Source organism: Histomonas meleagridis (genome assembly GCF_020186115.1).
Source record: "Histomonas meleagridis strain 2922-C6/04-10x chromosome Unknown contig_34, whole genome shotgun sequence".
In the NCBI taxonomy this organism is placed as follows: Eukaryota; Parabasalia; order Tritrichomonadida; family Dientamoebidae; genus Histomonas; species Histomonas meleagridis.
The window spans coordinates 44,286-71,978 of NW_027150875.1; the positions used below are offsets into that span (position 1 = coordinate 44,286).

A 27,693-nucleotide genomic window follows, 5' to 3' on the forward strand; every position below is an offset into this window, starting at 1 on the left:
GTTTGTTTCTTATTTCTCTTAAACATAAATATTACGATTCCGACAATTATCAAAACTATCACAATAGCGCCGCATATAATACCAATTAACAATTCATTTGATATCGAATTATCTTTTGGTGTAACATCAGTGACAACTAATGTATAAAAGTCAGAATAATAACTGTAATAAGACGAATAATATATAACAGTGTAATCGTAGTAAATGACATTTGTCGATATATAACTATAAGTGGATTCAAATGTTAACAATGAAATTGTATTTATGTATTTACTATAAAATGTAATCGAAAGTGTAATAGATAATGACTGAGTTAAAGTGAACGAATGCGTTAAAGTTAAAGTCACATCCGATGAATAAATAACTGATGCAGCGAATGTATCACTTTGTGTCAATGTGAATGTGAGTGTTGGCGGGAGACATTCGTCAAGTGTTGTTCCCTTAGTAATTTCCATATTTCCAAATGTTTCATTTTGATATGTTTCGATTGTCATAACTAATGTCGCATTTATATTAACAAATGCATCATTTTGTATTTCTGGTGAAATTTCTCCATTAAAATAAATACATTGAAGTGATGTACAATTAGTAAATGCACATGAATTAATATATTGAACATTTTCATCAATAAAAATTCTTTCTAAATTATTACAACTTGCAAAAGAATAATTCATAATTGAAATGACTGAATTAGGAATTGTAAATGTTTTACTTTTCATATTCGGATAACTAATAATATATATAATTTCTTTATTATATAAAACACCATCATTTTCATAATTCGAATATCCAATATTTTCTTCTGAAACATTAATAAATTGAAGTTTCGTACATTCTAAAAATGCATTCCCAATTGAAGTAACAGAACTTGGTATATAAATATTCACAAGGTTTGTACATCCTCTGAATGCATCTGAGCCAATACTTCGGACGTCTTCATATAATGTTATCGTTTCAAGTCCTGTACATTTATAAAATGCATTACCACCAATGCTATTACAACAGATTGTAATATTATTTAATGAAATACATTCTGCAAATGCTCCACCTCCAATTCCACCCATTAATTTATCTGGAAATTGTACAATTTCTAATTTTGGACATGATGCAAATGCTCTACTACCGATATTTTCAACTGTTTCTCCAATTATTACTGTTGTTAACAAAGGCCATTCTCTGAATGCATTACTTTCAATCTCGCCAACATCAATAATTATAACACGTTCTGTATCATTCATATAATCTTTTGAATAATCATTGGAATCAGATATTGTGAGTGTTTTTGTCTCTTCATCATATGATTGCTTTGTGTAAACAAAAAATATAATCAATAAAATTGGAATAACTTTGATTTTTTGATGAATGCTTTTCTGATTAAAATAAATTTTGGAAAAGAAAATAAAAACGAAAAATATAAATACAAACAAAGTTATGTTTGCATATACCGAAGTAATTAATGCATCAAATGTATTTGGTAGATTTTTAAGAATATTGTCGTTGCAATTCATTGATAAATAGCATTGAAAACTATCATTAAAATGATACACATTATGGCAAAAATGAAAGATTACAGTCATTATAGAATAAAAATATGAAATTACTAATTTTGGAGAAATGATGTGCTTAAAGCATATTGCATTGTTATCAAGAAAATTGTTGAATGAAACCCATTGTGAGAAATGATTTATATTGTTTGCTGTTTGAATTTTTTGTGAAAATATTTGCCTCTTTATGTGTTTTATCTGATCAATTGGCATATAATGAATGTTTTTGTTATGCACATGCATGTTCATTGTTTTATTTTCAGTAAGAGAATTTAAATAATATTTATTTCGAATAAAAACATGTTTGGTGAAATTTACGAGGAGGATGAAAGTGCCAACATGAATTAATAATACCACTAATTGAAAATGTCCATCATATTTCATTGTTTTAAGGTGTGCGTTTCCAATATAAATCTGGTTTGACTGTATCGAAAAACCTCTAATTTTTCATTAGAAGTGTGTGTAACAACTGTTTTTCGATGTGACAAGTGAGTTTTCATCGAAATTTTTTTAGGTGTCAAGACATGCACCTAAAGCATGAGGTATTAGGTGATATGAGAACATTTCATTTGCTTGTTCACAAGTGAGAATTTGACATTTGAATGAGTTTTTCGATAAAACGACAAAAGACACCAACTTTTTGTAACAAGTCGAATAGTCATTCAACTTTTGTGTGTTCATGTCAAAATTGATCAAAATCTATTATGTTTTCAATCAATGATTTCTATGATGAACCTTGGTGTAAGCCCTTCATTAAAACAATATTTAACAAACAACCGGTTTTATTTAACTTGAATATTATTAAATTTTTTTATATCTTCCCAAAATTCATTCAAAAGTTTTAATATTTTTCTCGATTTATTTTGTAAAATCAATTAATCAAAAGATTTATAAATGTAACAAAGAAAATTTAAACAAAAATAATTCTAATTTTAATTATTTTATTTTTTACACAAACAATTGAAACACTTGAATCAACAACTAAAACTCTTACCATAACTTATTCAAATGAATTTGAAGAAAGAAACAATTATAAATGAATCCGAATATGTTATTATTGAGGGTGGTGCTGAGGAAATATCATAAAATGTTTTGATTCATGCAAATAATTAAAACCAATGAAATAGGTGATTAAGTTAAAACTATTGAAAATAATGCATTTTTCTAATGTTCTAAATTAGCGAGAGTTCTCATGAGAAAATGTAACAACAATTGGAAATTCTGTATTTCAGTTATGTTCATCATTAATAAATATTATAATTCCAAAATCGTTAACATTAAATGGCTCAAATCTTTTGTATCAGAAGAAAATGAATATTATACTAATGATAACTTAGGAATTCTTTGTAATAAAGATTATACAATAATTAAATGTTATCTGATTGAATTTCTAATGATAGGTTTGAAATAACAAATTCAGTTACTACAATTACAAGTTATGGATTTTATTCATGTTCAAGCTTAGCAACAGATTTCATTAAAGATGTAACAACAATTGGAAATAATACATTTTCTTGTTGTAATAATTTAACATGTATTTATTTTACAGGTTATTGAATCATCAACTGACATAAGTTATAATGCCTTTGTTAATGTAAGTAAGCAATATAAAATCAGATTTATATCAATATACAACATTTGATTAGATTAATGTATCGGAAAGTGCATTAGTTGAAGAATGTTCTTTATATGTCTGACCCACACATACATTGACTAAAATCAAATACATTTACAGAATCATTACAAGTTGTTGTAACATTTATTCAAACCTTGATTTATACACAAAAAATTGCACAAATAGTTATTTCCAACACTATTTTCACAAACAGTTAAAGCTGATTTCATGAGCTCGTTTGCTATATTTATATCTCTGTGCTTAAGCGCCATAATTTAGCGTCTTTCTATAGAAAGTTCCAAATGTTCACTTTTCAGTTGTTGCACTTTTCAATCAAATCGCTTGATGCTGCAACAAGCGATTTTGATTTAGCGGTTTTCGCATCAAACGAATAAATTAAATATTTGATTGATATTCTTAAATATTTACTTAAATAAATCTTCGTCATCATCATCCAAGACATCCAAAAGCTCTTGTAGATCCGTATCAGATTGTTCTTTTGCAGCACTGTTCTTATTATCATTTGCTTCTTGAAGTAAATCATCGACATCATCATTACCATTTTCTTCTTCTTTCTTAACTTCATCCTCATTAATTCCGAACATATTTGGATTTTCACTTGGCAAAGCAATTGAATCAGCAATTCTTTTCTCACCTTTTTCAGCCAAAAAGTCCTTCCATAACAAAGCGCATTCTTCCATTCTCTTTGGAACATAACTTCTAGCCATCAAAGCTGCCTCAGGGAATTTTTTATCTTCGATCAACAAGTCAATACATTTATCATAATCAGCGCATGCGAAATAAGCAGCGAATTTAACATTTCGTGAATCTTCGACATCTTCAGCGAATTTTCTCATTTCATTCTTATTTCCTTTTGCACTTTTAATTAATAACAATGCATTTTCATCACCAGACTTCTTTAAAGATTCTTCCAAAACATTAATATCTCCATTTTTCATTGCGACGTTTGTTAATAATTTCCATTGATATAAAGAATTCGATTTCTTTGCAATTTGTATTCCTAAATTAATATCATTTAATTTAATCGCAAGTTCAAAACGTTTGTCATCATTATCACATAGTTTTAATGCTTCTTCATAATGTTCAATACTTTCAAGAAATGAAGAAATTCTTGAATGCCATTCCTTAGGTATATTACTTATGTTTGAATCAGTGATATTATTCTCATCAAATGTAATACTAATAATAAAATCTAAAACGACACTTGGTACAGAATATGAAAAGAAATTATAATCTGAATCACATAAGAAAAGTCGTTCAATACGTGATACATAACCAACTAATGTTAATGCCTTATCAACACGTGATATAACTTCAATATAATTACCAATACACATATAAATTGTGTTTTTGTCATTAAAGAAAAACACTTCGTTATACCATGAGCCACGACTTATAACTTTGTCAAATTGTGTTATAAGTGTAAACGCTGATTCGGATCCTGTTTCTTCATTATAATCCTCCAAATCTTCATATTCTTCATTAAGTTGTAAGATAAATAATGATTCAGTAGTTGAAATCGCTACTAATGAATTGACATTTGACCAATAAACTCCTGTAATCGGTGAGTTAACAATAATGAGGCCGATAACGTGGTTATCCCAAGTATAAAAGATGATTTCATCCTCACCTGAAATACCTAAATAACTTCCGCCAAATATTCTGTCGATGTCAAGCGGCGGTTGGATTTCTATGGTATTTGAAAAAGTGGTGGTGACGGCGACCGTTTGCTGGTTCTTTTTGATGGCAAAAGTGTCGCCAATACCCCAAACGAATTCCTTTGAATTACCATATGATTTAACTCTCCATGCTAATGCTGAATAGACAGCATATTCACCATCACCATATATTGCTACATATCGACCAGTACTATTATAAGCAATTGATGAAGGGAAGAATTCTGAATTTGCGACATCTTTAATTGTTAAATCAACTGATTCACCATCATTATCACCAAATGAAGCTTGGTTAAGATTAGCTGATTGGATTTCATTATTTCGTGCCCAGAAAACTCGTCCATTATTATCTATTGTAATAATTGTCGATGAATCTCGTCCAACTTTTAATACAACTAATCCTTCATCAAAGCCAATAGCTACTTGTTCCTTAGTAGCATCAATGCACCATCCGCGTTTCTTTTGATAGTTTAAAACAGTTTCGTTGGACATTGTCAAAGTGTTCCATACAAGTAACATTTCATCTTCAGAAGTAGAAAAGAGTAATGGATACGTTGGATGGAATTTAAGTGCTGTAATATTTCCTCCATGTCCTGGAAGTGTGGCCACGCAACTTTTTGTTTGATAATCCCAAATTCTAATTTCGAAATCATCGGCACCTGTAGCAATATATGGTTTGTCACTTCCTGGGAAGAACTCGATACAGTTAACACCGGACTTATGGCCTTTGAGTGTTAAACGAGCAGTTGATGATGTTAATCCCCAAATCTTAATTGTACAATCGAGTGATACTGTCGCAAATGTTGATGGATCTTTAGGATTGAATTTGACGTCCATGACAAAGTGACTATGACCTTCAAAAACTCGCTCAAGCACAAGAGAATTTTTGTTAATTGTGTAAGAATTAATTGTATAATCGTCTGAACAACTTAACACTAATAATTGTGTTGGGTGTACAGCTATTTGACGTATGAGGTCTTTATGTGCGTTTTCGTATTGAGCTGTTAATGAACATGTGTTATAATCGAAACAAGAAATTGTTAAACCATCGCCGCCGGTGATAATCCATTGAAGACTTGGGATAAATCGGATGCACCTGAGTGGTTTATTTTGACGGTCCACGAGGATTGTCTTTAAGATTGTCATATTATTTGTATTGAAGATTTGGACCGTGCCATTGTAGAGAGCTTCTGCAAGAAGGGGTTCTCGTGGATGGAATTCGACCGCTTTGACACGATCGGATGTTGTTGATGCGATCTTCTTAATGTGTCTGAACATCAAAAGTTAACAATACAAATTGACAATGTTTGTCATCTTTTTGAATAGTTTATGAATGCATCTTCCATATGACCAATTTCCTTTTTGGTAAGAATTGATGTGTGCACAAATATATGGAAGAAAGTGTGAATTTTATTTAAAAAAAATTGGAAATTGTGAAAATATTTGTAAATTAAAAAAAAATCCTGAATTTCATTTTATTTGCATAAAATAGAAATGGAATATAAGGAACTTCTTCTTTCTTCTTCGATTGTCCAAGAAGAGCTTTGTGAATATGTGGGACAACACCTGACGATACAATTGTAATATGTGAAAGAAGTTGATTCAATTCTTCATCTTTACGAATTGCAAGCATTATATGGCGTGGTGAAATCCTCGACTTCTTGTTGTCACGTGCTGCATTTCCCGCAAGTTCCAAAACTTCGACTGTAAGATATTCAAGAACTGCTGCCATGAAAACTGGCGCACCTGAACCAATACGCTCTGCATAACGGCCGTCACGAAGTAAACGATGAAGACGACCAACTGGGAATTGATGTCCTGCACGACTTGATCTTGTCCTTGGATGAGCGCGTTCTCCGTCAACAGATGTCTTTGTGGCTGTCTTCTTAAACCTTTCTTAGCTGGCATACAAAGAGTGAACTATTTTTTTGAGTATGATTTGAGTATTTTTGATTCATCGATAAAAATTTTTGTTTGACGCGCCCTACAGTCATATTGAAATATCGCTGGACTAAAATGGCAGCATTGAAAAAGTTTGGCGAAAGAAAGCGCGCCAAAAAAACATTATCATTTTTTAGTATGTCAACCAAGAAACCAGCATCTAAGACACCAACAGAAAAGAAGCCAGCTGTTGAGGGAGAAGCCCCAGCTGAAACTGAAAAGGAAAAGAAGCAACGACATAAGAAGAGGAACGAATCTTTCTCATCTTATATTTTCAAGGTTCTTAAACAAGTTCATCCAGATATTGGTATTTCTAATAAGGCTATGCTAGTCATGAATAACTTTGTGACTGATATATTCGAACGTATTGCACGTGAAGGTGCTCGTCTCGTTGATATGAATGATCGAAACACACTCGGATCTCGTGAAATACAAACAGCTGTTCGTCTTGTTCTTCCAGGAGATCTTGCCAAACATGCTGTATCAGAAGGTGGTAAAGCTGTTGCCAAGTTTAATGCAGAGTAAAATAATTTTTTTGGATCATTTCAACTTTAAACTTAGTTAAATAAACAAGTTGTTCTTTGGAAGAATACCAAATTTTGTTTTAGGTGATAAACGTACACCCTCTTAAAATTGAGAATGTGTGTTAGATATTAAAGTACGTTATTCTGGAAATGTTCTTCGTTCCAGATAACTTATTTGAGATTACATTGGCGTCAGATGATTTAAAAACAGTTCTCATTGGAATTTGCGAAATAGTTAAGCAACAGCAAGATGACATTCATTTTTTAAGAACAGAAATAAATCGATTTACATTAAAAGAAGATTTTGAAAAAGCAATTCACGAAAAGAATATGGCACAAAATTCTGTAAGCGAAAAACTTAACAAAGAAATGAGTCAAATTCAAAATACAATTAATAATATTGTCAATGAATCTGCTCAAATGAAATCAAAATATGATGCCAGCATTCAAAAGACAGATCAGATGTTCCAAAATTTTGTACAAAACATAAATTCCGAAATCCATGTTCAACTTCAACATCAAGCCGAGTCTACCAAAATCTTTGAAGAAAAACTTAATAGCCTCACTGCCAATGTTCAACAGATTGAGAAAGATGTACATTTTTTCAATGATTTTCTTACACAAATTGGAGTAAATAACATTGAATCCATTACAACGAAACTTCAAAACATAGAAGAACGCCTTTCCACACTCACTGAAGACGTTTCTACTTCCAATGCAGCGTTAACCGATCTTAAAAACACGCAACTTTTGAATACGATTTCATTACGAAATGAATTTAATCAAGAAATGTCATCATATTACAAGACACTTGAAGAAATTCGTTCAGATGTATCATTATTACCTGATTTAGAAGAACTTAATCTAGAAAGTGGACATATTGACATTACTGCGTTAGTTCGAAGTGTTAATCGAAACACTCGACGAGTTGATGGTCTTAATGAGCAGATATCACAAATACGGAATGAATGTGAAAACATTACAAATTCGACAACACAAATGCAACAAACACTTGAGCAATTTAATCATTGTATATATGATAATGCATTAGATATCAGTGATTGTCGCGTACATTTTATAAGTGTTTTTAAAGTATTTCAAGAATTTTCACAAAACATTTTATTACGTATTGAAACTATTGGGAAAATATTTTTAATGATATCAAATGCACATTCACATTTTGCATCATCTTCATCACATGCGTTAGATAATATATCCAAAAGTTTTACTATGATTTGTAATCGACCATTACCTGAGATGAATACATTAGATGAAGTTTTAATCGAATCAAATAATATAATTGAAGAAATACAAAACAAAACTAAAATTGATGATTTAGAAAAGTTAATTAATTTAATAAAAAATTCTTTAAATAATATAAGTGATCAACGATTAAGAATTACAAAGCCTCAAACATATTCGAATTATGAACGTAAAATGCCGAATTTTATTCAGTCGTCACTTGTTACACAAGCAATTAAAAGTTTACCCAAAGAAGATTTGGGTGTTAATAATGATAATAAGAATAATACTATAAATAGATTCGCGTTAGAAGAATTACGAGTGAATTTGAACTTACAAGAAAATAAAATAAATCAATTCATAGAAAACGTTTTAAATGATATAAATGAAATGAATAAAAAAGTAGATGCGAAAATGGAATCAACAACTGTCGATAGAATGATAATGCAAATGCAAAATAAAATTACAAAAATACAAAAAGAAATTAATGCTTTAATTGATAATAATAAAAATATTAATAAAAATTTAAGTGATGAAAAAAATTTAAATGAAACAAATAACACTTTGTTGAAAAAACAAACAAAAGCTCAAATTAGAGAATTGTCACCAAAAGCGAAATTGGGAAATTTCACTTTGAAATCAAATAACTTGAATACAAGACCGATTTTAAAGAGTGAAAAATTGGCTTCAACATTTGCAACATCACCTCGAAATTCATAAATAAAAATATATTTTGTTTGCGATTTAAATTTTTCATGATAAATTATGTATGTAGTATGATGAATATATGATCTTCAATAATTTTTGCTTGAGTTATTGTACGGATTTAATGATAGAAAACCAAGTTTGTGCAGTAGTGATTTCCCTAAATCGAATATTAAATTATTAATTATAAAAAGATGATCTTTCTCATCCAAACATTAAATATAACCACATACCATTTCATAATGAAAATGCTTAACATTGATTTTCCTTTGTTTATTTCCTGTTTATAGAAAAAAATTATTTGTTTTAGAAAATATTATCTAATATAATCTTAATTCAAAAAATCTTTTCATTTTTTTTTAAATAATATATGTTGATTAATTTCTGCGTAGTTTATATAAGTATACACAAATTATCGAAAGAAAAGAAAACAAAAATATTAAAATATATTTACAAAACACATATATATAAATTAATCTGATTCACTTTCTATTTCATCTTTGCTAAACTTCTTTTTACTTTTTGTCTTGTATGGAACTTTATATCTACTCATCTGAAGCTCACTTTCTAATCTTGCATTTTCTTCTTCTTCTTTCTCCAAGTTATATGATAACTTTCTGTTTAAGTCCTTTAAATTTTCGTTTTCGAATTGAAGTTCGCGAATTCTTTCCAAATGTTGTTTTTCATTATTATCTTTTTCATTCATTTGTAATCTATAAGAACTTTCGATTCTTTCACATAACTTATTTTGTTTTTCTTTATTCTCTCTTTTGATTTGGATAATTTCTTTTTGATGATTAGATGATATTTCATCAATTTGCTTTTGCAACTCAATCATTTGCTTAAAGATTTTCTTGGTTTTCTTTTTATAAGAAATTAATGTTTTGTTTAATTTTGTTTCTTTTTCTTCTTGTATGGTAATTTTCATTTTTAATTGTTCTATTTCTTTTTTACTTTCATTGATTTCATTTTCTTTTAATGCAATTATTTTGTTCATTTCATTTTTTTCTTGCATTTCAGATTCATATAATTTTTTGGTATTCATTTTTTCAGTTTTAAGTGTTTCTATTTCTTGTTGATATTGCGAAATAGATTTCTTGACGTTATTAATTTCATTTTGTTTTGTTGATTTAAATTCTTCTGATTCTTTTTGAAGTTTAGAAATTTGTCTAATTAATCGATTTCGTAATGTTTCTGTTTGTTCTGATTCTTCGTTCATTTTTTGTAATTTTTGTTCCTTTTCTTTAAGCACTTGTTTGTAACTGTTGTTTTGTTCAGTTATTTCTTTAATTTTTTCTTCATAAACTTTGATTTGTTTCTTATAAATGTGATTTTGATGTGAAATTTCTTGAATTTTTGTTTCTTGGTCTGTGAAATGTGTTTGTTTCATTTCTATTTGATCACACAATTTCTGGTTTTCTTGACATAAAGATTTAAGTTGAGCGTTCGCTTTTTTTAATTTTCTTTGTTGAGATTGAAATTGGTTATTAATTTCTTGATAATTTTCTTCCTGTTTTTTGATTAACGCATAAGCAGCGTTTAAGGTATTAACATTAGTGTAACCAATTAGTTGGATTTTTTGAAAAAAATCATTGATTTGATCTGATTTCTTTTTGGCTTGGAGTAATGATTGCCTCAAAGTTAAGTTTATTGAAAGCTCTGATTTGAAAAGTTCGAAAAGTGATTTTAAAACTGTTAAAGAGGCTGAATCTTCGGAATTATTTGTATTTCGGATGAAATTCTCAATATTTTTTGATTCTTTCAGGATTTCATCTTGAAGCTTGGACATCTCTGTGTCGGACATCGTGAAAGTCGGCTCTTCAGATGTAAGAAATTGCGAAATCGTTGAATTTGTTCTCATTAAAATTTTTGGCGCCTTGTACGTTAACAGACCGTTAACCAAAGCAAGTTTTGAAAACTGGTTGAGGCAACTCATAAAAACAGTTTTTCTGATTATCGACAATTGAAATTGACCAAAAAAAATTCCTGTAATTATAATAAATAAAATTTAGGGGTTTTGATCTTGGGCATATCTCTGCCGACAGAAAATACAAGTTGAATGTCAGCATTTGAACGATAGAGATCCTGCTCTAAAAGTGACACTTATTCAACTCCTATCGTTAGGGGCACTCTGCCCGTTTTGTTCTATTTTGCTCGAAAAATAACATCCATATTATGAATTGCCTCAATAACTCTGTAGACAGATTCCACAACAATGCGTGTATGGAATAAACGATAATAGATTTAACAAATACATTTTGTTTGAATAATAATTAACATTTTTTCAATTTATGAAGAAGATAGAAACACCTTAATATATTTGTTAACAAATATAACTTCCATTTTCTTCAAACAAAATTCAAAATTTTCACCGCAAAATTTGATTTTTTTTACTGAAAACAAACAAAACTTTGAGAATTTTTTATTAAATAATATCAGAAACTCTAATCATTAGTCTATAGTTATTATAAGAACTCGGAGATCCGTCGAAGTCTTTAAAATAATTTAATTCATTTCTATAAAAAGGAGATAAAACAAGTTTTTGATATGCAATACCCTCTCCACCACAAACGCAACATCCGCCGTCACCTCCTTTAACACGACAAGGGCTATCAACTAATTCAAATTTATATGGATCGTTTGCAATTTCAATCCATGATGGAACATTAGGTGAAAATTCTCGATGATTTCCTGTATAAAAATATTCCCATTCATCTTCAGTCATTAGACGAAATGGAAATTTGAGTTCTTCTTTCAATGTTTTAGGTGAATAATAAATTACATTTAAACCTGGAAGTTTTAAAAGCGGGTCAGGTCCATATTGTTGAGTTTCATGTTCACGTGCTTTTCGAAAGGTTGGCCTAAGTTTTGGTTCAACTAACATTGGTCCAATATCAACTCTTCTTCGAGGTGATGTTCTTTGATCAACTTCTTCTGCAAATTTACTTTCTGAAAATTCAGGAATTTCTTCTTCTTCAATTCTATCAAATTCTTCTTGATCTAATTTGATTAATTCTTTTTGTTGATTTAATATTACTTCTGGTATTTTGTCATCTAACGACCAGCCTAACTCAACCCCCTTACAACCAGGAACAAAAATAAAAACTTTATCTTGATAAAAAACTTGGATATGTTGTTCAACATATTTGACTTGGAAATCATTTGGTAGAACTTGCCTTAATACATTAACTTTTTCTTCATTTGGAATTTCTTCGAAAAATGGAAGATAAAGTTTATCGATGTTTTTTTCTTTTTCCATTACATAATTATGGTAGACAGTGTGAAGTGATTTAACGTCTTTATTATTTTTGAAACGAATTTAAATTCTTAATCCCAAATTTGTTAACAGAGTCTACATTTATCAAAATAAACACAATAAATGGATTTTATTTAGAAACAAAATAGGAATTAAAACATATTTCCTGATTGATATTAACAGATGTATTTGAAAACAGTCGATCATTTTTAACTCAAAAAATACATAAACTATTGAATTTAAATAAAAAAAAAAAAAAATAAAAATATCTTAATATATTGAAACATAATAAAACAATGTTTTTAAATATTGCATATCTAATGTTATATCTTAATATGATATTAAAGCTTTCAATTGAGGAAATGTTCGTCAGCCTGACCGATGCTTGCAACATTAACGTTTTTTGACACATCACATATTTTGTTTACAGAAATCTCAAATGATTCTGGATATTTTTTTTGCCCAGGGCATCATTATTTTGTTGTTTTTATTTATATCATAAATCTAAATAACTTCGTGTATTTTTAGAAATCGATTGAATTTTCATTTACATATTTTTATCTTGATTTGATCTCGAAATAGTCATGAATAAATACCACATTTTTATGTTTTAAAAAAAAAATAATTATTGTTCAAATGTTATAAAACTTTCAACAACCATGATGAAATTTGCCAAGTCTGGGGGAAAAGAAGTTGAGTCATTTAACTTTAATACCTCTGTTAAAACGAAATTTCGCCTTTTTGTCCCCTTAACAAGAACCATTTAACTTGAATGATTACTATAATGGCAAAAAATAAAGTATAGAAATTTGATACACTTTCAAATGACGAATATTCGGTTTTTATGTAAAAGGTGAAAATTTGAAATTAACGGTCGATATATCACCACTTTTTGCATAGTTTACATATAACTAAGAAAATATTCAACGATTAAAATTTATTTATAAAGTCGATAAGTCAAAATATTTTTGATCTTTTTCAATACTTTATATCCGATGTAAACTATTCAATTCTTTTACATTGATATCACTTTTACGATAGAGCTTTTTGAACATGTTCAAACGAACGATAGAGGACGTTAAATGATCACAGCCACCTCAAAATATTTTGACGTAGTCGACTTTTTGAATTAATAAAGTTTTGAAAATTGGTGGCCGTTTATTGACCGTTAATTTCAGCAACATTTCGACTTACAACAAAATTTGATAATATTTACCATCATTCAAAAAAGCTTCTATCGGCACTTATCGTTATCATTATCGTTCCATGTAAACCATTTAGGTGGAGACAAAAAGTGCTTAACGATCTTTGCTTTATCGGATGATCGAAGCACAACACAGACTGAAAGATAAAAAATGGCATTGCCAAATATGCAACAGTTCATTAAAGTCGCCTGTAGTTACCCAATGTGGGCACATTTTTTGTTATTCATGTATTACAGATCATTTAAAAAATCAAGATACTTGTCCAATATGTAAATCAAAAAACAATGAAGAAACGCTCACTCCTGTATATGGACATACATTTGGGTCAAGTCAAGAAATACATCATTTCCCAAAACATAATAATACTAATCCAAAAAATAATACTGAAAATACAAAAAGCAACCATTGTTTTGATGTAGCTTTTACCGTGTTTCCAATTTCACTTCTATTATTAATGCTGATACTTCTCCTTCAATAGAATTTCTTTAATAATTTCCCAAAACAAAGTCACAAATTCAGTTAAATGAAGTTATTCAGTAGAAATTGGAAAAAGACATATTTTTAAATAGAATTTTCACCTTGCTGAAATTTCTTCTTTCGAAAATACAGAAAAAATCAATATTGTTTCTTAATAAATAGATACTATTAATTGTTTTCATGAAATATCATTTTCTCAAAAAAAATATAATATATCGAATTCGACAAGGTTCAAAGCTCGTTACTTTTCAACATTAGCTACTGGTATTTTTATTCTTTATAGTTGCGGAAAAATTGTTTTTGCTTAGAGACAGTTTTGAGCCAATTTATAAAACGTTCCTTAAAAACCTAATTAATACTCTCGTAAAAATAATGAAAACGAAAACAATTTTTTATGACTTTTCAAGTTAGCTCAGTTACTCCTGATTGTAGACAAATTATCTCTAAAAAACTAAAGTCTTCGAATTTAACTTATATTTCACGAGCTAAAATTCTAACTGCTTTCCCTGATCCTCGATCTTGGACTGAAATATGCGAAGGATATCTCACATTATATGTTAACTCTTCAGGTTTTATATATCTTTCTGTTTTTGATAAAGATAATTTCGATGTTTGTTTCTCTCATGAATTATATCAACATTTCTCCAAAAAATTCAAAAAGCTTGATTCACATTTATACTGTTTCCCATCAGAGCGATGCAATATTGGTGTTTTATTTTTGATTGAAAATGAAGGAATCGAAATGGAAAAGCAAATTAGAAAAGTTGCACCTAAAAAAGATTTTTTTAAGCGTCTTTTTAGTAAAAAGCAAACTCAAAATTTAGTTGTATCACTTCCAGAATGTACAGAAAAATGTTCTGGTGTTCAATGGGATGCCGAAGGTGGATACAAAGTCAATGGTTCGATTCAAAATCTTCCCATTGAGCACCAACAATTTATATCTCAGATGGAGAACAATCGAAATGTTGATTAAACAAAAGCTTTTTTATTTGCTTGAATGTTTCTTTTCTTCTGATTGTTCTGGATATATCCATGGTTTTCAAAAATTCTTGTTTTTCTGGAAACTGTGGGGAAAACTGACAGGATTGAAAAATTCTATGCATTATGATCGGATAACACTTTTTTCAAAATAAAATCGTTTATCGGTCGGCGCAAAAAAACCGTATCGGGAAACTTCTTTGGGGTTAGAGGACTCAAAACTAAACACAAAATTGGGAAACATAGAAATTTCAATTCCTTAATCATGATAAGCAATTTCATAGACAACTTCGAGGATGTTGAACTTGTTGGCGAGACACATTTCTTTAATAGTTTTACAGCAACTGATAAAGAGACAAATAAAAAGCTTTGGATAAAATTGATGGATCCAAACTTGAAATATTCTCCTGAATCCTTCACAAAAATATTTAAAGAACTTACTTTCGCAACTCTAACAAAATATCCATCTCTTTTCATATATTTAGGACATTCTTTTGTTTACTTCAATTCAGTTCATGATAATTACATAGTTGCTCCTTTTATGTCGAATGGATCATTAAACGATCTTTTACAATCAAATAGCCAAAGCAGTAACTTAGATGATACCTCCAAAATGTTTATTATTTACGGAATAGCAAAATGCATGCATTTTCTTCATAAAAATGGTATCACTTTAGCGCACCTAAATTCTCACAGCATTCTTTTAGATGAAAATTTTCATCCATATGTTGATGTTTTATCAATCTCTCATCACTTTAGCGAAAACAACCAATCGGTGTTTGACGCACCTGAAATTTTAGCCAAGGAACGTATTAGCGAAAAGGTTGACGTGTACTCATATGGTGTTGTTATTTATTCACTTTTATCAGGATCCATTCCGGATAAAGATTCTCAATTCATCCGTCGTATCCTCTCATCTAAGATACCTATTTTTGATAAATCATTTCCAGAGATCTTTAAAGCAATTATATCCAAATGTCTTGAGAAGAATCCAAAGTCAAGACCTACTTTTTATGAGCTATTATATACAATTAAACATGGAATAGTTCTTCCTGATACAGATCCTAAAAAATTCGAATCATACCAAAAATTATTTGATGACGACGATGAACTTGAAGATAAGGAAACGCCAGAACCAACACATCGTCCTTCAAAAGAAAATGATGATGATGAACCTCTTATGGAAGTACCTCCAAAACGACAAAGTTCTCTCCCAAGCGGTAAAGTACTTGCTCCACCAAAACCGCCTAAAACGTTAATGTCTCAACCCGCCCCAAAGGGCGCCCCTATGCAAAATCAGCCGCCGGAACCTCCAAAACCTCCGCAAACACCCGAACCGAAAAGAAAAGTTGACCGTTACGGGTGGCTCCGTTCTGATGAAGGAAATATCTCTAAATCAGAAGCAAAAATCATTGAAATCGAAAATTCTAAAGAGCAAGAACGCTCTATGAAATGGGCTAAAATGATTTCAAATTGGGGAAGTTGGATGCCAAGTCAATTCAGTAAAATTGCAGAACGAGTTGGCAAAGGAATTCCAGATCCTATTCGTTCACGAGCATGGTTCCTTATTGTTTCAGATAACGAAGTTATACAGAAGTATCCACAAACAATTGATGAACTTCTTCAAAAAGATTCTCATGAAGGATATGTTACCATTGAAAAAGATATTATTCGTACCTTCCAACAACTCATATTCTTCTCTCAGCCAACAGTTGTTGACTCACTTCGTCGAATATTATATAGCTATTGTCAAATTGATCCAGAGCTAGGCTATACCCAAGGCATGAGCTTCATAGCTGGAATGTTTGTTGCCTACATGGACGAAGAGTCAGCCTATAAATCATTTTTAAGTGTTATGCTTGGAAAGAAAATTAATCAACGCGAATTTTTGGTTGGTGGTTTCCCACGCCTTCACATATGCAATCAGATTCTTATGATTTTAGCCAAGCAACATTGTCCAAACATCCTTAAGAATCTTGATCGAAATCAAATTATGTTTGGCATGTTTACACCGGACTGGTTTTTGACTGCCTTCCAAGTGTATAAATGGCATCCAGAGTTCCAGCTGAGGATATTCGAAAGGTATCTTCTGTTTGGTGCGAAGTATCTCGTCGCATTCGCATTACAGATATTAATATCGCATCAAGACATAATCAATGCTGGCAACTATGACACAATACTGAGATGTCTGCAGCACCCAGATCAGTCGAAGAGGCTCAAGAATTGGCACGAGTTCTTGAATTCGGTACAATCGCTGATTTTGAGTGAAAAAGACTTCGCAGCACTTGAGAAAGAGGCGAAGAACCAATTGGATAATTAGAATGCGCAAATGACACCGGCTTAAGTAATGTTGGAAACAATAAAATATTAAATTTTATGTGATATTAATTAAAAATTGTTTTAAATAAGAAATTTAAAATTTTGTAGAAAATAAAATGGAATTTAATGCGGAAAATGTTTAATGTAAAACATAATTTTGGAACAATCCAAATACAGTTCCATTCTGCTTCTGATATGTTTTGATAGTGAAGCATTCCATTTATGTTTATAAAAATCATTTTCGTACAATTTGTTTCTGTATTTGAAATTTTTTCATTAATTTAAATTATTTAAATTTGTCATAATTTTATTTTATAAAAAACATTTTTTGGTATTGAACTAATAAAAAGAACAAATAGAGAATCAAACAATTTAAAATAATGAATTTGATTATCAAGTAAAAGTTATTTTGTTTCTGTTTGTTGTGATGAAATATTATTTGGAGAATTTATATTTAATATAATTGTTGGTTTTTCCATTGCGGGATTTGATTTTAAATTATTTTGAAGTGCAAAAGGTTTAAATGAAATCATATTTAAATTTAAATTTTCATTTGTTTTATTATTATTATTATTTTTATTTTTGTAATTACGTTTTGTTTTATCTGGTAAAATAATTTCATTTCCATTAATATTAATCGAAATTCTTTTTGATATTGAAGAATTCCATCTGTTTTTAATTGCATTATCAGTTCGTCCAGGTAATAATTTGGCAATATTTGACCATTTACTTCCAAACTTTTTATATTGTTCAAAGATGAAATTATCTTCTTCTTGTGTCCAAGGACTTTTAATAACATTTGGATCTAAATGATTTAACCAACGTTCACGACATTGTTTCGAACTTCGATTTGGTAACAGTGATGTAATTTGAGGCCAACTTCGTGGCCCATTTTTGTTTACATAATTTTTTATAATTTCATCTTCTTCTTTCGTAAAAGGTCCTTTAATAATCATCGGATTTAAACATTTTTCCCAACGTGCTGCGATTTGTGAAGGTGTTCGAGTTTTAAGATGTTGAGAAATTAAATTCCATTGTTTCCCATGAATTTGAATCAAATCTTTTAAAATTTTATCTTCTTTTTCATCCCAATTTCTTCGCATTTATATGTTATATTATAATATTTCTTTTTTCTTATTCTTTTTCAGTTAATTCGTTTTTCATTCAAAGTAACGGGTTTTTAGGAATAAAATTATCTGTTAATAAAAACAAAAAATTGGTTTTATTATGATTACATTTTTTTAAAAATTTAAGAAATATTTTATCATGAAATGATTGAGTTTGACAATTATTTTTGATTTTGAAAAATGAGTTATTTTATAAAATTAAATCAACATTTTACAAATTTTAGCAAAGATGAAATGAAGAAATGAAAGATTTTTCTAATGATTGAAGAAATCAATAAAAATAAGAAAATTCATAATTTCTTTGATTCATTTAATTTTAAAATTTTTTTTTTGTTGTTTTTCTCTTCTGTCATTTTGATGAAGCAGCTTAAAACGATGAAAACCACCGGAATGTCTTTAAAAAGGTTGAAGTTTTTAAGCAAAGTGAACGGTTAAAATGAATTGTGAAAATTGTTTACGTTCAAATTTGAGAGAATTATTTTGAGTAGGTTAGGTCGGACATTTTTGGTATTTCAAAAAAAAATTTATCAACAAATAAAAAGATGAAACCAGAAACCAAAAAAAGTATTATCTGGTGGGTGAAATTTCTTTTGCCTATTATCATTGCTTTCCCTTTCATATTTAATTTCATTGTGTTAGATAAAGCAAACTCAAATACTTCAAGATGTTTAGGAATTACGATTATTACTGCTTTATATTGGATATTAGAACCTATTCCTATTGTAATTACAGCATTCTTCCCAATATTTTTAATCCCAATGTTTGGAATTTCTTCAGCTTCAAATATTGCATCTTCAATGTTTTCTGATACTTCTTTAGTATTTTTAGGAGGTTTTATCTTTTCTATTGCGATGGTTAAATGGAATTTACATTCAAGGATATCATTAAAAACAGTTTTAATTTTTGGTTTAAAACCAAGAATTTTATTATTAGGTATTATGATAGTTACATCTTTTTTATCTATGTGGATATCAAATACGGCGACAGCTTTAACTATGGTTCCAAATGCGTTAGCTATTGTTACTAAATTAGAAGAAATTACAGGAGATTCAAAATTAATTGAACCATTTTCGAAAACATTATTTTTAACGATTGCATTTTCTTCTTCTATTGGAGGGATGGCGACTTTAATTGGGACGCCACCAAATTTAATTTGTTCACAAACAGTTACGAATATATTTCCTGAATCACCTGGAATTGGATTTGCTCAATTTTTATTTTTAGCTTTACCAACATCAATCATCATATTAATTATAATTTATTTAATATTTGCTTTTATATTTATGAGGAAATTAAAAATTAATGAAAATGTAGATGAAAGTTGTTTTAAAGATAATTATCAAAAATTAGGGAAAATGAAACCTGCTGAAATTATTATTGGTTTATTATTTATATTATTAGCAATTTTATGGTTATTTCGATGTGATTTAAATTTCGGTTCTTTTACTATTAAAGGTTGGACGACTTTAATATTAGGTTCAAATGGTTCGAAAATTATTAATGATGGAACTATAGCTATTTGTATATCGATATTATTATTTATTATTAAAGTTCCACAAATTTCTCAAAAACAAGAAGAAAAACTTAAAGAATCTGAAGTTAATTTATCATTAGAACAAATAACACAAGAAAATAAAAAGATTAAACAAGAAATATTAGAAGAAAATGAATATAATTCAGAAGATCAAGAATTAATTGAAGAAATATCAGAATTTGATGATGATAATAATAATAATAATAATAATGATAATGAAGAAAATCAAAATGAAGATGAAATTATTAATAATGATAATAAAGAATGGATTCCAATTCTTGAATGGGAATATGTTCAACAAAAAAATTCCTTGGACAATCATTTTTTATGTTTTCTGGAGGTTTTGCTTTAAATCAAGGTTTTACTGATTCTTTACTTGGTGAATGGCTTGGAAATCAATTACGTTCTTTAACGGATTTATCTTTATTTGTTTTATTAATTTGTATTTGTTTCGTGGCTTCAATTTTATCGAATATCGCATCAAATACTGCATGCGCAAATATATTTTTACCAATTGTAGCTAATTTAGCTAAAAAATGGTAAAAAATTTCATCCTTATCTTTTAATGATTCCAACAGCTTTCGCAACTTCGTGTTGTTTCATAATGCCTGTCGCAACTCCTCCAAATTTAATTTGTTACGGTTCCGGCAAATTAAAAATGAAAGACTTCTTAATATATGGTTCAATTATTAATATCATTAGTTTGTTCGTCGTTATTGGAGCTTCAATTATTTTAATCCCTCCTATTTTTAATGCTAATGAATTCCCTGATTGGGCAAACACAACAACAATCACAGAATAATATTCGTCTTATATTATAATATTAATAATAAAAATAATTTTTTGAGTTTCTTGTTATATCCATCACTTTGTTGAGTTCATATTTTAATTTGAATATTAAATAATTGGAATTTGGAAATGTTTTAATAAACCTTATGATTCTTGTGTGCTTTTGTTCATAAGAAAATTGGAAAATTTATCAAAAATATCTGAATATTTTTTTTTATTGTTTTCTAATATTTCAATTTCATTAAGAAAAATTATATAGGTATCAAATTCATTCATTCTGGTAATAACATTGATGATGACTTTTCTCAATTGATTTCTTTCTTTTCATTCACAAAGTTAACGGTGCACCCCGTTTCTATCGTTGTCACTTTTATAGCGGTTACTTGGAGGCCGTTTATGAAAGTGTTAAATGAATAATTCATCGATCTGAAGATGAAGAACGACATTTACGTCGTGACATAGGAAGTGCTTTAACTAACGCATGAGGGCAAATTGTTAAAGGTGGTTAAAGTTTCGTTTGAACAATATCTACAATAGTAAACTTGCCATCTTTCAATTCACAACTTAAAAAGACTCCAGCGCCCGAAGAAACAGCCCTACCTAACAACAAAGGTATCAAGGGCAAAATCAAAAAACCAGTTGTAAATCTGATTGAAAGTTCAGCCTATTCACTTGAACAAACACGCAAAGAAATAATTAGAGAGAAGTCCATTAATGTTTCATGACATGCTAAATTCTTTCATATGGGTTGAATATTGTCATTTTGTGAATTTGAATCACAAGCGCAATATTTAATTCCAAACATATCACCGCGAAATTCCGCTTTGGGATGAACATTTACTTTTACTTATAGGTCCTAATTTAAGTCCTGTTGGTATCTTTGATCATTTCGTTGTTATTTACTCTCCAAATACTGAAGAGATTAAAACATACTTTAAGATATCGGAAACTGAGCAAATAACATTTCGATGCGGATATACAGAAATTAGAATTATATCAAATGGTGAAAAAAGTTATTGGAAGCAAGAGCGTTGCAACTGATTTCCAATCAAGGAAAAACTCAGCTGTTATTTCAAATGGTAATTTGAATAAAAATTTCATGAAAGTAATCAATAAATCTAAAATTAGTTTTTCGAGTTGTTTATATTAAATAGCTGCAGATTTTGTTTTATTGGTCATGAAAGAATTGATTTTTTGAAAGCACTTTCCTTATGGTTGAACAGAGAGGAAGAGCTGGGAACATAATAGTTGTGCTACATAAAATGTATTATTTATTAAAATTGGTACTATGCTTTTAATTTTGTTAAGTTCTGTGAGAGATAATATATAGAAAGAGATAATTATTAAACTGTAATAATTAGAATACTTCTGATTTGTATTATTAGAAAAGAGGAATGATTTTTAAGGAAATCATAAAATATTCAAAATATCTAATTTATGAACTATTATTAAATTATAATTATAAAATTTAACAAAAAAAATATTTATGTAAAAGAAATAGGGGAATATAAAAAATTAGGAAAGAAAAAAAGCAAGAGAAGAAAGAAGAAAAAGAGAAAAAAGAAAGAAAAAAATTAATAAAATAAAAATAAAAATAAAAAAAAGAATCATTTTAGCATTTGAGGGAGTTCGCCGTTTGACATGATATAGGAAAAAAATGGCCAGCGCGAAGCGACCCTTAAGTCAAGCAATTAAACCGTTACTTTATGAAAGTGTTCATTTTTTAAATATTATGTTTAATCGTGGGATTTATCAAAAAATTAGTAGAACACTTACCATAGTCTAAATTAAATGGCACCTCTTTCACGAAGTATTTGTTTTATTTCTCCGAAACCCAACCGTTTAGCAATTTCAATAGCTGTTTCAAATTATTAAAACATATTCCGAATTATTAAAACATATTCCAAATTATTAAAACATATTCCGAATTATTAAAACATATTCCAAATTATTAAAACATATTTCAAATTATTAAAACATATTCCAAATTATTCAAATAAATAGTTTTGCATTAACATCAATTCCTTTATCTAAGAGTAATTTTACTATTTCTATATTATTATTTCTTACTGCTATATGAAGTGCTGTTTCAAATTATTAAAACATATTATAAATTATTAAAACATATTCCAAATTATTAAAACATATTCCAAATTATTAAAACATATTCCAAATTATTCAAATAAATAGTTTTACATTAACATCAATTCCTTCTTTATCTAAAAGTAATTTTACTATTTCTATATTATTATTTCTTACTGCTATATGAAGTGCTGTTTCAAATTATTAAAACATATTATAAATTATTAAAACATATTCCAAATTATTAAAACATATCCAAAATTATTAAAACATATTCCAAATTATTCAAATAAATAGTTTTTGCATTAACATCAATTCCTTCTTTATCTAAGAGTAATTTTACTATTTCTATATTTCCTGATTTAACTGAATATGGTAAAATTGTATTTGGAATTTGTTGACTTCGTATATCACTTTCTATTATGAATGTATTTCCTTTTGATGCTATTTCTTCTATAATTTCATTATTCATTTTCATTCCTTCTTTTTCTAAAAACATGAAGATTTCATAATTATTAAATTCTATACATTTTTTTCCAAGATATATTAAATTTTCTTCACTTAAATTACAATTATCTTGACTTTCGATATTGGAATTCGATTTTGGAAAAGAAAACATTGAAAATAAATTTTTTCTGTCATTAGAAATTTTTCCAATTTTATTTTCATAAAGGTAACGAAAAATTTTATTTCGATGAAATCCTATCGCTGTTTCATATGCTTCTGTAAATGATGAATTGTTTTGTTCACATAAATGAATAATTTCTAAGTTTCCACCTGCAATTGCATATTTTAATGTGTTTTTAATATTAGAATTATTTAATAATATATATTTAAAACATTTAATGGAGCCAAAAAATGCACAATAATCAATTAATGAAACATTTTCAGTATTAACAAACGAACATCTTTCATAAAGTGATGGCTTAATTATTTGATTAAAGTCAAATTCATTATGTGATGATATTTCTTGAAGCTTTTCTAAATCATCATTTCGTAGTACTTTCGCAATTTCTAATGGATTAACTCCTTCTTTTACATATTGCATATGAAGTTTCCAGTCATCTTTTGATAATTCATCAAGTGCTGAAATAAATTCTTCAAGGAATTGTGGTCTTGGAAATTTGTTCTTCAAATCATTTATTTCTTCCTTTGTATTATATTGAGAAAAATATAATGTTTTTCATCTTCTTTTTCTTTCAACGTTAATAAATATTTAATATATATATTTTCATTATTTGATTGTGAAACAAAAGCTGAATAGATAAGTCTGGAAACAAGATAGTTAAATGTATATGGCAGCCTATCTACAAATAAATAAATTGTTGCTTGAACTGATGTTTCGAAATTTTTTTCGTTGAGATTAAAGACAATTGATTCTAATGATTTCGAGAGTTCCATCAATAAAATAATTTCAAATTCTTTTTGGCAGCAGATAAAAAGTGACAAATTAATTCAAATCACCTGAATTTGGTTTACATCAGCGTCACTTTTATGATTAGTGTACGATAGATATATCCCTTCAGAAAATTTGTGATCACTTTTTCATATATACACTTAAAAAAAAATTTATAACGACCGTTATCCAGAATATAAAAAATGGTATAATCCTATTTCCAAGGCATAACGGTAATTTCCATTGAATTATTGTATAGTTTATGCTTTCAAATTTTTAATTTTTTTTTCGATTAGTGACTCTTTACGCCAAGTGAAATTAAATTAATAAAATTGAATAAAATAAGTGCCGTTTTGTGACATATAAAATTAAATCAAAAAATTGAATACGATAATTGTCGTTTTGCATTGATCAAAATTGAATACAAAAATTCAATTACATAAATCATTTTGTATATTCAAAAATTTTATTATAGTTATTCATCAATAAATGTATATATATTAATGTATATATTAATAAATTGAAAGATTAATTATATGTAATTAGGTATAAGATATAATATCATCATATTGGTTTTAGTGAACTTAAATAGCAAAATAAAAAAAATCATATAATTATCACATAAGCAAATAAACTGATGTTCAAAAATGGAGACTACTTTTGTAATAAAGTCACTTTTTCTATGTAAATTCAAAAGGAAGTAACGGGCTCATATATTGGAATGATTTTGTAAACCATTCAAAAATAGTCTCCGTTTTTGAACAATGGTCATTCTTTTTCAGCAAATCGGGCTAAAATACAACATCAATCATACAAATATCTAAATCATAGGCCTCTGTTACAATGTCCATGTTGGTTGCCAATTTTTGAAGATCGGATCCATGATTAAATTTTCATCGATTGGAGGAAACTATATATGGGAATCAAGATGATCATTCGCTTCGACCTGTGCAGAAAAATGATACCTGTTTTTAGTTTCTGTTCCACTTCTATTGATCTCTGATCCAATTTTTTTCCATTGATTGTCAAATTCTCGGTGCCTTTTTTATATAGTTTCGTCTTGATCCTTCTTCCAAAATCTCATGTTAGCTGTGTCAACTTTATCTTTATCTCTGACAGCATTTCGATGGCTTGAAATATATTGACTGATACTTTCACCACCAACGTCAATTACCAATTTACATCGACGAATAAAATCATTTACAAGTCTGTTAATGATTTCCTTACCTATGTTTTTCCATATATCCTGCAGAATTGGAATTAAATTTTCTTAAGGATTTATGATTTCCTTTATCTGATTTTCGCTATTAACTAAAACATTTGCACCTGCATCAAGGATTTGAGGATTTCCCATTTTTTTAATGTCAATTGAATAAATCTATGAATATGTTAGATTTACCCTTTTTTACCCATAGTCTCCATTTTTGAACATCAGTTTATCAAAATCTACATTTCTGATTTTATTTCATTTTATTTTACGAAATAGTAGTGTGAACAATAACAAACTACTATTATATTGTGTGAAGAATATCAAATAATAAATAAATTATGGTGTAAATTATATTTTTCATCAGTGATTTAATAAATTAAATGAATTTTTTTATAAGTTTCTGGTATGATTTATGTGAATATCAAGATTATTAATAATATATTATTACTATTATATATATTATTACTATTATATATATTATTACTATTCTACATATTATTACTATTATATATATTATTACTATTATATATATTATAAATACTACGTAGGAGTGTACGTACAATACATTAGAAATTCGTATAATGTTCTATTATATAAAAAATCAAATTTCAATATCTACATGATAGATGATAAATCTTATTTCTATATTCCTTATTTAATTTGTATATTTATTCTTAGCACATTATATTAACCTTATATGCTATTCACGTTTTGAGTGGTGAAAAATATTTATATATATATATATATATATATATATATATATAATTACAACGTTATTATGTAATAATATTAAAAGATGTTTATTAATTTAAATGAAGAAGTAACCATCCACCCAAACATTAATAATGTATCTCATGGAAGCATTTGTCGAATACTTAGAAATGAACAACAGAATAGTGAGCATCCCTTCATAAGAAACTTCAAATGATAACCATTTTGATTCTTCTTATGCTTTATTGAGCATTTCAGACGAAATAAATCACGAATTAGATGGTTTAGGACTTACAAATCCATCGCCCAAAAATGACGATTGCTATGAGACACCAACCAATTTCATTAACTTTTTAAATAACTCGAAAGGAAGAAACATCACTGAATTTAATGATTTAAAGACAACGATAAAAAATGAATCAATTTAAAATATTTGCCCATTTTCATGAAGCGATTCGAATCTATATATAAAAAATGTCAATGTATATTATTGGTAAGATATCATAATTAATTTGTTGAATTTTGTTCTATATTTATGATTAAACATACATAAAACATTGTTGTATTGATATAATTAATGTTGTAAAGTGTTTTATCCTTATTGTTAATCAGAGTTAATTATAAAAATGCACCCATAAGCGAAACATATCCTATCTCTAAATTCTGATAAGTAATAGCGCGATTACGAATCCATTGTAATTTAAGATTATCTGTATATGATATAAGATATTAAAATAATTGTTTTATGATATCAATTTTGGCGGGGATAATATTATTGGCGGGTTTTCCAATTTTCGGCGGGGTTTTCCCACGGATGCGACCGTTTATGACGACCGTTATGCCCTGAATATACAATTCCTCATAAAAAATGTATAAAAAGAAAAAGCAATAAATTGATTAGCATAACTTATCGGTATATATGAGCAATATTCATTTATCATTTAGAGTACCAAATCTGAATGAAATAGCGAATACAAAATATTTTCTTAAATTACATTGATAAAGTGAAGTGTATTATTTCATACAACTAATTAGTTGTATGCAAACTAAAGAAGTAAATTTATCTTTATCCAGAATTACTTAATTGATCCTATATTTTGAAAAACACTCATAATATGTATTAATGAAACAAAATAGTGTCTTAAAAATATAATCCTTTGCGCTTAATTTGGACTTAAGTCTCAAGTTTTATAAAAAAAAACATATGTATTATAAATCTAATCAGAATATATGCAAGAAAATCTTAGTGCATTGGTTCATCAAATATTTCATTTAGTATGAAACAATATGCTTTTGCACGTACAAAAATAGGCACACACATTATTGATCTTGGAATGACAT

General features: G+C 28.2%; 5 protein-coding genes across 5 annotated transcripts; 2 read left to right on the forward strand and 3 right to left on the reverse strand.

Moving 5' to 3' along the window:
• Window positions 1–3,584: 3,584 nt before the first annotated feature.
• On the reverse strand, window positions 3,585–6,134 carry GO595_005410 (coatomer subunit beta'; the record flags this gene model as incomplete). Its single annotated transcript, XM_067918650.1, has 1 exon — window positions 3,585–6,134. One exon carries the CDS (start codon window positions 6,132–6,134, stop codon window positions 3,585–3,587), a length of 2,550 nt encoding a protein of 849 aa, XP_067774360.1.
• A 172-nt stretch (window positions 6,135–6,306) lies between these two features.
• On the reverse strand, window positions 6,307–6,588 carry GO595_005411 (Histone H2A; the record flags this gene model as incomplete). Its single annotated transcript, XM_067918651.1, has 1 exon — window positions 6,307–6,588. The coding sequence occupies one exon, from the start codon at window positions 6,586–6,588 to the stop codon at window positions 6,307–6,309; it is 282 nt and encodes a 93-aa protein (XP_067774361.1).
• A 347-nt stretch (window positions 6,589–6,935) lies between these two features.
• Window positions 6,936–7,322, forward strand: GO595_005412 (Histone H2B; the record flags this gene model as incomplete). Its single annotated transcript, XM_067918652.1, has 1 exon — window positions 6,936–7,322. One exon carries the CDS (start codon window positions 6,936–6,938, stop codon window positions 7,320–7,322), a length of 387 nt encoding a protein of 128 aa, XP_067774362.1.
• Window positions 7,323–11,693: 4,371 nt separating this feature from the next.
• GO595_005413 (SUMF1/EgtB/PvdOfamily nonheme iron enzyme) lies at window positions 11,694–12,527 on the reverse strand (the record flags this gene model as incomplete). The annotated part of the gene is made up of 1 exon (XM_067918653.1): window positions 11,694–12,527. One exon carries the CDS (start codon window positions 12,525–12,527, stop codon window positions 11,694–11,696), a length of 834 nt encoding a protein of 277 aa, XP_067774363.1.
• A 3,198-nt stretch (window positions 12,528–15,725) lies between these two features.
• Window positions 15,726–17,504, forward strand: GO595_005414 (TBC domain containing protein; the record flags this gene model as incomplete). Its single annotated transcript, XM_067918655.1, has 1 exon — window positions 15,726–17,504. One exon carries the CDS (start codon window positions 15,726–15,728, stop codon window positions 17,502–17,504), a length of 1,779 nt encoding a protein of 592 aa, XP_067774364.1.
• Window positions 17,505–27,693: the final 10,189 nt, after the last annotated feature.